A 12,325-nucleotide genomic window follows, 5' to 3' on the forward strand; every position below is an offset into this window, starting at 1 on the left:
GGGACATTCACTAAAACCACAGTTAAAAGGGCACTGAATAATCAGTGACATGGTGCAATAATTAATGCCACATCAGCAGTTTACCAACTGATTTCATCACTCTCACAGTGACTTCAGACTCTCTCTCTCTCTCTCTCTCTCTCTCTCTCTCTCTCTCTCTCTCTCTCGGTCCTTTTGTCTCCTTTTCCCCTTTTCTTTGCCCATTGCTACTGTCCCTCCCCACACCCACCACTTCTTTATAAGTTGAATTAGGGGTCACTGACGTTCTCTGGAATCCTAGACTAATATTCCAGATGGTGATGACAGGAACTGGCTAACACTCTTCACCACGTAGCGTCGTCCCCCGGTCTTTCATGTAAATTTGGAGTGAAATTTTTAATGCCATCTGGACTTTAGTGTGTGTTAACGAGTTAAGTCACTCTGTAAAACAAATTCCTAGTGGATAATTTGTTATTATGTGTCATGCTGTGGACTAGATGTTAACGATATCCAATCAGCCATTAGTTCAGGGGTAAAGCAAGTCATTTTAACTGACAGCTTGTATTTGCTTTTAGCTGTTTTTCTGTCATAAAAGGGGATTTCTTCCTAATTTTCACTGAGTAAAGTCCAGCAAATGCAGATAGACAGATATGACCTGGCCACCTATTCAACATTTTTAGAGTTTTTTTGTCAAAATCCAAGCTGCAATCACTTATTAAAATCTTACTATATTGACTTTTACAGTAATACAAATCACAGGTTAACTGTATCTGACTGTTACGCTACACCAAATTTAGCACAGTATAATTTTTAAAAAGCAACTTTGTCACTGCTTCAAGCTTTCAAGGAAAGGAGGAACCTGACCGCTGATCTGACAAATATTATAATGTTAAAAGATCCACAGCAGCTGTCTTGGATTTATAGGCATATTCCAACTTACTGCATTCCTGTGTAGCTCCACATTGAGTTAAGCTTGAGCTAAGGTCGAAACCTCTATCTCTGAAGCGCTCACACACACACACACACACACACACACACACACACACACAACTCCCCCTCTCCTCGACTAATAAATAATTATCCTTTTGTGTGATGTGGCTTTGCTCCAAGGCCATGCAGTTTATGCGAGTTGCTTTAAGCAAAACAGTGCTATTCCCAAACTGGGACAATTCAGAGCATGTTTTTTTTGTTTTGCATGTTTTACCATTTTTAAAATTTGAGTACAATTCATTTATCTGTGTGATTCAATCCAGTCTTTTATAAACATGTTCTTGTCTCTGGTATATTGAACAAAAAAGTCACTCAACTTTGTAATATGAAAACACATATACCTTTATTACCACACACCTTACCAACACATGTTTTGTTAACTTCTGACTCTGACACTTCTGACGTCTCTTGCGTTTATATTGTTGCCTCATCTGTTTGGTAACTCAATTTGAAAGTCGGAACTATTTTACTAGACAGATGAGTCAGAGGAGTCAGAAATGATGATGAATGTCTCAGGTCAATAGTGTACATTTAAAGGACAACATGTCAGGTTACATCTTAAAATATTTTTTAAGCTTTGAATATGTGTAATTTTTACTCAGTCATACACGTGCAGATATGCAGGATTTTGACACATACTATACTGAAAATAGAATATTTTAGTTTAACAAATCTCTAAGTCAGTAAAAGAACCAAACATTTGATGATAATTTTAATGTACGCAGACATGGAAATCTGCACGATGGAGACTTTTACCATTTATTTTCTTACTTACTAACACTCATGTAGCTGTTTCATACTTTTTTTAATTTAACAAAAACACTTTTTTCCTCTTGCACACACTCATTTACACACGCTTACACAAACATTCAATATGAGCAACACTTGAACTTGAACAAAGAATGAAGAGCAACACCCGGTCATGCAAATGTGACCTTAGTCAGAATCTACTCAGAAGTGCAGTCTGTGCAAGGCAAGGGAGTCATCTTCTTCTCAGCCTCCTTCGCTCCTCCCCCTGTCCAATGACTTATGCAGTATTTGAGCCTTCAGGAGAGAGTAAAGAAAGTCAGACATTATAGAGACAGAGGGACAAGGCACTGTTACACTCACAGACTCCCACTCCGAACCCACCGCTGATTCCCAGGGAGCTTGGCGTCCAGACTTTGGTCATTGTCACTAATTCATTTATTTTCGTCCTTTAGTTTGGAAGAGATGGCTTATTGTGACAACTGATGCTTGTTTCTGCAGAAGACTTTGCTCCATGCTCATTGCTGGTGTTTTTGCTCAACTTTCAGGAGACTTTAAAGTTTATTGCTGTGTAACTTTTTAATCTCCCAGCTGCATCTCCTGCGGGAATACATCACACCTTCTTTGGACAGTCTCGACCTGCTTTCACCAATGCTGACCGAACCGTGTGGAGCCATGTCGATGGGGTCAGATGTTCGAGATCTGACCCTGTTATCTCCAGCACCTACTGTGCCGTCCTTAACAGGAGCCGGTGGTGGCTGTGGGATGTCCGTTGGTGGCGGCCAGTGGCCCCAGCTGCTGGATCTCCACCCTAGCTCCCCCTACAGCTCCCTGCCCGCCCACCACTCCCTCATCAAGCAGGAACCAGGTTGGGGGTCCGCTGATCCAATAGATGACCCCCACTGTGGACTCGGGGCCTTCACGGTACACTTCTCAGGCCAGTTCACAGGCTCGGGTCCCTGTAGAGTCGGGGCCTTCGGAGAGCCAGCTGCAGCTCAACCGAGGATGTTTCCAAATGGGACCTACCTGCCCGGCTGTATGGACAGCCCTCCTGCACCCAGGAACCAGGGTAAGCATCATCACCAGTCCCCTTTGTATCCTTTCTCATCACCTTTATGTTGTGCACGGGACATGCAACAGGAGAAGAAGTTGTTTTCACACACAATATAGTCCAGAATTTATTACAAGCCAGTGTTTTTCTACATTTCCTGCTGCATGTGTTCATGATGAAGCACCATGTTTAGCAGCTGTCAATAGTGTTGTGTCTGAGCAGGATGTTATGTGCTGTGCTGGGTCATTCTGTCCCATGTCAGCAATAGGCTTGACAGCTTTCTGGTAATGCTCTGGCTGAGTGGTTTTCCGTCATTGGCAGAGTCACAACAACAGTTTAGGCATCAGTGTGGGAGTATTATTGTGTAGGCAGATGTAGATGGATCATCCGTAAGGTTTCTCCAGGTCTGACTGCTGCATATCTTATTTTTCCATTTGTCAAATACAATAACGATAACTCTGATGCATCCATTTAAAATGCAAGTACCTTGAAGTATTTTTACATACACTGTAAGTTACATAAGTCAGGTTGGGTCAAAATAGCACCAGCATAATATATTAACTTTACAGCACCCAAAAACTATCTAACAAAGGGGTTCTTTTGACCTGTGTTATTTATTTTATTTTATTGTTTACATTATTGTTGGGTTATAAACCCAAACAAAATATGGTATGGTTACAAACTGCTATAATCTACTCTCTCCTTTTAGATTTACATGTTAGTATTGTTATTGATTGTTGATAATATGTGTATCCCTTGCAGTTTTGAATGCCATGCACATACATCTAACAATAGATTTGTGACAGTTTCATGATAAATCTTGAGCTTGTCAAACAGTAAAGCCATGGTAAATATGCAAGCTGTAGAGAAAGAACCTGAATTAATCCAGTGACTTAAAATGAGCCATGGACAGGAGGCAAGGATACTGAAAACAGCTGACTGTAAATACATGACCTTGACGTTTTGAATTTTAGAGGTTTGATTTTATTGGCCTGTACAAACTTCATCCTTAGTGACTGTGTGTTTTCTTAAAAAAAAAGTCCCTTGGCCACAGTTGCTGTGTTGACCAAATCATTTCCTCTATAAAAAAAAACAAAAACAAAACTTACTGGGCTAAGATCTTCATTCCCAAGTATGTCTCTAGAAGAATTCCCAAAACAGAAAATTATGAAAGATGAACTGTAAATCACAAGCTTGATTTACTCCAAAGTATACTCCAGAGATTTTTGCACAAAACAGATCAGAGGGAGTTATTTATCTGGAATATTAACTTGGACTCCAACTTTCTGTCAGGTGTTAAAATAAATATGATGCCTCTGCCTTTACTGTAAACAATGCTTGTGAATATTATCTGCTGGGGAACACCACTCAGAGGTCAGTTTTAAGTTAACTTGACATTTTAAGATTATTTTAGGGCGTTTATTACCTTTATTATAGAGCAGCTAGAGGGTGAGAGGAAAGATGGAAGAGGGCTGAAATCAAACCTGGCCGCTGCCAAGGACTCCATGGGGCGTACGCTCTTCCAGGTGAGCTTGAGGTCGCCCCTGGAGGAGGTCAGATTTAAAGGTCTGCTGATGTAGCTCCAGAGTCAGTATGCAGGAAGTCTTTGTTTGCTAAGTGAAATGGTACTTTTGATAATGTGATGAATACTCAGTGTGCTCTGCAGGATGCAAGAGTTTGTGAGTCATTTTTCCCAGAAACTTTTTCAACATCCCTCTCAGGCCTGACTCAGGATATAGACTATTCTGCTGTTCCGTTGCTGAAGCAACAGCTTTGGGTCCCTGTTTACTTCCTGTCAGCTACTGCATTAACAAACACGCCAACAGGAAATACAAAGGAACATGTTAAGATTGTGTATGTTGTCAAGTTTGAAAAGCAGCCTGTCTACGCTGCATGTGTATGTAAAATAATATGTTGAGTGTGCCTGTATGATCATTTTCACACAGCTTTCTTAAATGCAGCAGTCTTCTTTAACTTTCTATCTACCTATCTATCTAATCAAGGTCACAGTTTTTGTCAGTCTTTTAACTGTGATTAATTAACTGATTTACCACACATGCAATTCATTACTTCTCAACCTTGTTTTTCTACTGCGCATTTTTTACAGTAACTCATCTCAGCCCATCTGTGGTGTGTTTGCCAAATTTCTTTTTCCACCTGCCATAAATATTGCAACCACAAGGCCAAAGATAGATGGGGGGAAAAAGAATATGTTACAAGGAAAGAGGATTTAGTAGTTTGATGGATGTCTCTCTGTGGTAACCCTGCCAGGGACTAAGAGCTACTACCAGGAGGGATTCAGATAACTGACCAGATACTGGAGACTTTGCAGGCTTCACTTGTGAGATGCTAATCTAATGACTCGACCAGGCAAATAAGATCATTTTAACTTTCCACTGCTTCTCTTTTTGTTTTCTCCTTTCAGGTTATGGAGCAGTGGGTTTAGACAGCAACCCCAGTTATGGTCACACTCCCTCCCATCACACCCCCCAGCTCTCCAGCCTGTCCTTCAAACACGAGGACACGCTGTCACCGCCAAACAACATAGGTAACTGTCTGCATCCTGACACCTTTTCACTAAGTGGATCCGCAGACTGGAAGACTGTCATGTCACGGCAAGGTTATATAAGTAACCCGTCATTTTTCATATCACCACAGAATCGCTATTATCCATTTTTCCTTCATCTCTCTCCTTCTCTGTCCGCACACACGTTTATATACGCAGGCATACATAAACACAGCCTCCCTCTCGCTCTTTAGGCATACGTATGGTTAATGACTCTGGAAATGATAACTTGAGGAAACAGCTTTATGTGACTCTGCTGGAATGTCAAAAACTCTCGGGGACGGATATACTATATGAACCTGAAAAGGACCACTGTTTCTGATTGACCTGTTCTCTCTTTGAAACAAAGAGCGGTGCAGACATGCATGTACAGTGTGCATAGGCCTTTAGATTAATTTTAAAAAGTTGTATTTGTTTTCTAGTTATACATGAATGTGTTTTGCTTTGGATGCTTTAAATATATGTTGTTCATAATACATCTGTACTGTGGCAGATATTTCTGTATGTGACACAGGCATTTTTTGACGCAGACATTGAAAAAAATAGAACATCAGGGAAATTAATAAGAGAAAATGAAAGAGCAAAAGGCATCAGGGGCTCAGTACAAAAACAAGAATGAGGCGAAATTTGCATTTATCATATTCTCTTATTGTTTGTTATTTATTGTTACTGTTTTTTAGCTGATTTCTAATTAGCTATTGTTCTTAATAAATACTATATAATATTAATACTAATACAAATGCTACTACTACTACTACTAATAATAATAATATATTTTTTGGGGGGGTGGGGAGCTTGCCTAGGGCTCCGAATGTGCTAGGTCTGGCACTGCTTCCGTACTTTTTTTGTGAGCAACATGAAAACAAAAACAAAACAAACAAACAACAACAGCCAATACAGTGACCGAAAAAAAAAAAACATGGCACAGCCTATGGACACACCACACAACAAGTATGGGAACTGGACTCAAACAAACTGAAACAAGCAACAACAAAAAAGCTAAACAAGTAAATTTAAAAATTAAAAATGTGTTTAGGTGTGTGTGTCTCTGTGTGGGTGGAGCAAAGGGGGGGAGACGGTGATAACCAAAGAATGACATAAAAAAAGATGAGAAGAGGCAGAGCGTGAAGAGACAACATAAGCACCACACTCCTTTGGGGTGTGTTTGATTGAGGACAAAGAGGCATAGGGAGGGACCAGGGGCAGGTCGGGACAGCTGGGTCGGGGCAGGGTTTTATGTATTTATTTGTTTGTTCTTTTTAATTGTTTTGTTTTCTTTGGTTTATCCCCCCTTTTAGCATTTACCATTTGTTGATTAATTCATCACAAGAAAATCAAATCAAAGAATTTGGATTTTTTTTTTTTTTTTATAAAAAGTACCAACAATTCACTGCTTCTTCCTCCTCAAATATGAATATTTTTCATTTTTGTTTGTCCTCTGAGTGTAGGTTGAGCAAAACAAGCAGTTTGAATATGCCATATGTCTATGGGCTCTGGGAAAAGGCAGTTTTCACTATTTTCTGTGATGTTATAGACAAACAAAAGGCATAGGTTTTGTTTCAACAGGGAGGCTTTGGTCCCGCCACTAGAAAATTTCAAGCATCAAACACTTCATATCCTGCATGCTGGTTTATATTTATGCATCAATTTGTGCGTTTTCTGCATCAATTTATGGTGTAAATGTCTACTACCTTCATGTTTTAATGGGGTGCATTATTGTGAAATAACTTATATTTTCATTTTTATACTCAGTTGACCAGCAGTACCCAGCTCCTCCTCCCATGTTTGGTTGCCACAACCCTTCAGAGTCCTGTCCGAGCAGCCAAGCTCTGCTGCTGAGAAACTACAACAGGTACAATTATTTGTCCACGCATGCACTTAGTGTTGCTTCATTTCATCCCTGCTACCTTAAAATCTCCACTCGGTACAATCCCTTCTCCCCAAAGACTCCTCACTCATCAATTAATGTCAGATTCTTTCCACTAACACCACATGCAGCTCGCTCACTTGCTGGTAATTTTTAGAAGTGTGAACTCTGTCTGATCCTGCGTCTGCTTCTGCACTGTCTGGATCCTGAATCCTAATTTGTTCTGAGGTTAAGTGCTGCCCACTGGTGCTCAGCAGGCCAAAACAAACACTGAGTGATCTACTGCTGATGTGTTTGAGTCCACCCTGAAGAAAAACCAGGAGAAAAGTAAAAGAGACAAGTTCAATGAAAGGGAGAGTTAAACGAGGTAGTTAAAGCTGGGAATCTGCTCGTTTTAACCTCTGAGTGTGTTTACAGCTTGTTTTCATGTTGATGCAAAACATCTCAAAGGGTAAATTAGGATGAAAATTCTTTGAATGCCGCTCTGCGATGTTGTTGGAGAGAAAGAACATGTGCAACCCAAATACGGGAACAGAAGTTGATAAGAGGAAGGAAGACTTTGCTGTTGTTAGAGCTCATGGCATGAGCTGGAAGCCCTCAATCAAACACAGAGACGTGCACACACTCTCACACACACACTGTGAATATATGTCAGATATCAGTGAGTCTTTCCACAGTTTAACATAGCTCAGGGCTGATTAGCGAGCCATCGCGATCCTTCCCTCAAGGACTTCTCAAGGAATGCCGTCCAGAATTCCCCCGAAACTGGTTCCCGCCTTAATGATACTGAGGACAGAGTGATGTCATGCACTGGTCCATGGTGTACTAGGCACGGAGGCACTCACCCCCACAGAGTGCACAACCGCATCTCCAAGTGTGTGTGTTTCTGTGAAATGTGTGTGTGTGTGCAGTAGTGTGATCTGCCAAGGTAAAGAATGGCTCAGAGCCCATGTTTTTTAATGAAGCCAGTGAGGAGTGTGGTGGGTGGACAGGATGTGTTAATAAGCGATTTGGAGTTCCCCCTGAATGAAACATCTTCATTATCCATACAAGGGAAGAGAAATGACAGCAAGAATGCAGTAACATAAATATTGTCTGCGTTTTCTGATTTCAAGATTTCCTAAAAAAAAAATCTGAATACAGTATTTTCCCCTTCATCTGCCATAACCTCAGAGCTGACCTTGTTCCATTACCTTTTGATTTATTAATGTGTAATATTTTTTGTTGCATTGACATTTCACAAATCCTTTTTTTTCTTTACCACAAAGCTAAAATTCTAATGATGGTTTTGTGTGTTACACTCAGTGATAACCTGTACCAAATGGCATCCCAGCTGGATTGTGTAACATGGAACCAAATGAACAGCCTGGCATCTTCAATGAAGAGGTGAGCCTTTATTTTTATTTTATTAAAGTAACACGCCCTGTTCTTTAGAGCTGACCAGTTTTCATGGTGGTGCAGAGGAGGAGGAAGAGGAGGATTTGACCAGATGGCTGTTGGCCTATTGCCTAGGGAAATCAGGAAGTGGAGAAGAGCGTGTTCATGTGTGTGTATATGTGCGCAGTCTTGTGCTTCTAGTGTATGTTTTAAAGAGTATTTAGATTTTTCTTTTTGGTTTTAGAGTTCAGTCGCGTAAAGGAAAAGAAAGAAGGGGTGATTATGAAGTGTGTGTGCTGTAGAGGAGAGGACTTTTCTGTATTGTTTCCCGAAAAGATAAGAATCAGAATCAGACTAAGATTTATAACCAAGCAGGTTTTCACTTAAAAGGGATCTTCTTGGGTTTTTGGTGCATTAAACACATTTAACACATTAAACATACAATAAACGTATTAAAAGGAAATTAAAAAAAAGTCAAAGTGCTGCAACAGTCAAGAACATACATAGAAAATAGAAAAAATATAACATAACAAATATGTGCAATATGGCTGTTTCAGAATGAGTTTTGTGCAGGATGTGTAAAAATATTAATCAGGGGATGTGTAAAAGTTCATAGTAGAGCAAAAAATGAAACTCTTAGCCTTGATATTGATTTGGACTGGATGAATACAATCTGGCATGTGCCTGTTCTATCTATCTGTCCATTAACAAATCTATCAAACAATTTCACTCGCTAAAACTGTCGCATTACACTTAATATTTTTAGCATTTTTGATTGATGTTTTAATTTTCCTTCCGCCCAGCAGTGGCCATCCACCCAGTTATGACAGCGACCCACCCCCGCCTCCACCCATGCTGGTCAGTGCCCAGTACCACATCCACACACATGGTGTCTTCAGAGGACTTCAGGTCAGTGAGCAAGCACAAAATGTATGTATACAAGCACAAACACACACATAGACATTCAGTAAATAAATGAACAAAGGGAACTTTTCTGCTACAAAGCCCTCTGACCTCTCTCTCCTAAAGGATGTCCGACGTGTAGCTGGTATTGCTCCACCAGCGGTAAAGTCTTCAGAGACCAACGAAAAGCGTCCATTTGTATGTGCTTATCCAGGCTGCAGCAAGAGATACTTCAAGCTGTCACATCTGCAGATGCACGGCCGCAAACACACAGGTAAGAGGATTTGATTTATATACCCCTATATTTCTTTTTATCTTGCGCAGACTTCAAACTGCTGCTTTTTATAGATTACAATGACAAATTCATACAGACTGTTAAAGTTAAATTTGAGAGAGAAACGGGTGTTCTAATGCCAAAGTTTGAATGTGTGTAGACATTGATAAAGTTGTTGATATGGGTGGTTTACCTTGCAGGAGAGAAGCCGTACCAGTGTGATTTCACAGACTGTGGACGCAGATTCTCTCGCTCAGACCAGTTGAAGAGGCACCAGCGCAGACACACAGGTACACCAGCGTCTACTGTATGAGTTCCCTCCAAGGCCATATAGCAACCACTTAAGACACTGAGGTCATGACCTGTGAATTTACTTTTTTTTTGTGAATTTGGACATTTTGGAAACCTGGGGAGTTTATATTCCACAATAGAAAAACTTAAAATAAACACAAGGTGGGTATTTTATAGGCAGATTCAAGTATTTTTGGACTCAGTACGTTTAAATTTTACTATTTTTTGGCTAGTAAATAAACACTTAAAGGATTTAGTATAATAAATAATAAAGTAATAAAGTATATTGCATTGTATTGTATTTCAGTCACAAAATTGATTACTCCATCTAACTAAGGCAATATATTTAACTTTTGAGCCTCACCTGCTCTCTTCTCATCTCTGTTTCTGCCACGACAACAACTGTTTGCATCTCTGTGTAGGAGTGAAGCCCTTTCAGTGCGAGACGTGTCAGAGAAAGTTTTCACGGTCAGATCATCTTAAGACGCACACTCGGACTCATACAGGTAAAACAAGTGCGTATACCTTTATTTTCTACCTCTCCATTCTTCTCACAGTGAGATTTTTTGATCAAGACCATCCCCTTGACTTTAATTCATCATCTACAACACGAGTTCCAAAGAGTTGTTGTATTCACTCTAAAGCAATGATTTCTTTTTTGTCTTCCCTTGTTTTGTCCCCTCCTTGTCAGGTGAGAAGCCCTTTACCTGCCGCTGGTCCAACTGTCAGAAGAAGTTTGCCCGCTCTGACGAGCTGGTGCGCCACCACAGCATGCACCAGAGGAACCTGACCAAGCTGCAGCCTGCCATCTGAGCGGTGAGAGGAGGAGGAGTACGGAGAGGAAGGTGACAATATGTTGTGCCAGCTAATGGAGAAAGACGCTGGAGCCTGGTCAGTGGTTATGGTGCTTTGCCAGACTCAATGAAGTGGTGAGCACAGCTGATGCCTCCCTCTGCCAGCGGACATCAAGAGACTCTGATGATCCTCGAGATCTTCAAGAACTAGCACTTGTTCTGGTTATCTGACATAAAAAACTCAGACTGAGAGGGTTCCATACCACAGTAATCCTGAGCCAAGATTTTTTATGTGAGATGAGGAAAATGTTCATACACTATTTTGGATATTTTAGTACACTTGCACTGGCTTCTTTTTTTTTTTTTTTTTAATTGTTAAAATTGTGTCACCTTGAAAATGTGCTGGATTGTAAACTGGATTTAGGAAATGGACGATGTGTCTTTTTTGTGTCCATTACGTTGAGATGTTTTGCTTTGGGGAATGTAAACATCTTTATATTCTTCCAGCATATATACTCACTAACTTGCTTTGTATATATGTGGTGTATTTGCTTACCTTTATAGACATTCCTTTTGTATTTTTTATGTTTTTGTAAGTTTATAAAATGTTCATTCACGTTGTTGTCAAGAGTAATAGTGTGTGCTTGTGTATGTGTGTGTGAAAGAGAAGAGGGGTTGGTGTTGTCAGGTTAAGAGGCCACCTATGAGTGGTGGTGATGGTGTTGTGGGGGCGAGGAAGGTAACAGACAGTAAAACAGCACCCCACTGCGACTCTGACAGGGTGCAGGTCTCACCCTCCTAAATCTCCGACACACATCTTCATAACTAGGAACATCTGGAGCCCAGTAAATCTCATTAGAAAAGACACATACCTCCGTGTCAGCTGGCTGTACTTCATTGACTTCCCCCCTCTGAATAGGCCGGGCCTCAACATGCACACACACACACAAATGCACACACACTCAAGCCCCATTTGTAAATAACAGCCTTCAGTTCTGAATGGCATTTTACATCCTCGAGCCACATGATGGCAGTATCAGCCTTTTGAGCCCAGCAGATGGGACTTGAGCTGCTGCAGCTGCTGGAGTGTGACTGAACCCATCATGCTGCTCATACTTTCACACATCAGTCTTCATATAGTACATGTCCACTCCAGTCTTGCCCTAAGTGGCCACAATAAATATGTTAAAATCAAAGAAAGTGAGAAACAGGAGAGGCACGTTCAGAGCATGCTGCGGCCCATCAAATATACATGATGTGGATGGAGTTGTGTGTCAAGCCTATAAGAGATGAGATGATTCAGCTACAGCAGGTATGTGAATAAAATATGACTCGATGCGGGAGGAATAGAGCTGCAGCATGGCTCTGTGGGCTAATGATGTCACATACCTGGAAAAAAAACAATGTAAACACGCACATGGTATATTTAGCTGTTGGCTACATGTTCACACATGGAAACCACAATCACTGGAGGCATTCACTAATA

General features: G+C 40.7%; 1 protein-coding gene across 7 annotated transcripts; it reads left to right on the forward strand.

The window, feature by feature from the left end:
* The first annotated feature begins 1,846 nt into the window (after positions 1-1,846).
* On the forward strand, positions 1,847-11,455 carry wt1b (WT1 transcription factor b). Of its 7 annotated transcripts, none has more exons than XM_033651995.2 (9): positions 1,847-2,785; positions 5,193-5,315; positions 7,086-7,185; positions 8,506-8,586; positions 9,381-9,507; positions 9,607-9,754; positions 9,955-10,044; positions 10,468-10,551; positions 10,737-11,455. In XM_033651995.2, exons 1-9 carry the CDS (start codon positions 2,368-2,370, stop codon positions 10,856-10,858), a joined length of 1,293 nt encoding a protein of 430 aa, XP_033507886.1. In that variant the 5' UTR covers positions 1,847-2,367; the 3' UTR covers positions 10,859-11,455. The 7 variants fall into 7 exon arrangements, with proteins under 7 accessions (XP_033507886.1, XP_033465142.1, XP_033507728.1 ...); XM_033609251.2 differs by having other exon boundaries at positions 1,875-2,785; positions 9,381-9,486; XM_033651837.2 differs by having other exon boundaries at positions 1,886-2,785; positions 10,468-10,560.
* Positions 11,456-12,325: the final 870 nt, after the last annotated feature.

The sequence above is a fragment of the Epinephelus lanceolatus genome, chromosome 2, assembly GCF_041903045.1.
Source record: "Epinephelus lanceolatus isolate andai-2023 chromosome 2, ASM4190304v1, whole genome shotgun sequence".
NCBI lineage: Eukaryota > Metazoa > Chordata > Actinopteri > Perciformes > Serranidae > Epinephelus > Epinephelus lanceolatus.

Bases quoted from the DNA above. Each gene is read 5' to 3' on its own strand.
- wt1b (XM_033651837.2), top strand. From the start codon at position 2,368: ATGCTGACCGAACCGTGTGGAGCCATGTCGATGGGGTCAGATGTTCGA. The intron at 5,316-7,085 runs GTAACTGTCTGC...TTTTATACTCAG, and splicing joins GTCACCGCCAAACAACATAG to TTGACCAGCAGTACCCAGCT. The intron at 8,587-9,380 runs GTGAGCCTTTAT...CCTTCCGCCCAG, and splicing joins CTGGCATCTTCAATGAAGAG to CAGTGGCCATCCACCCAGTT.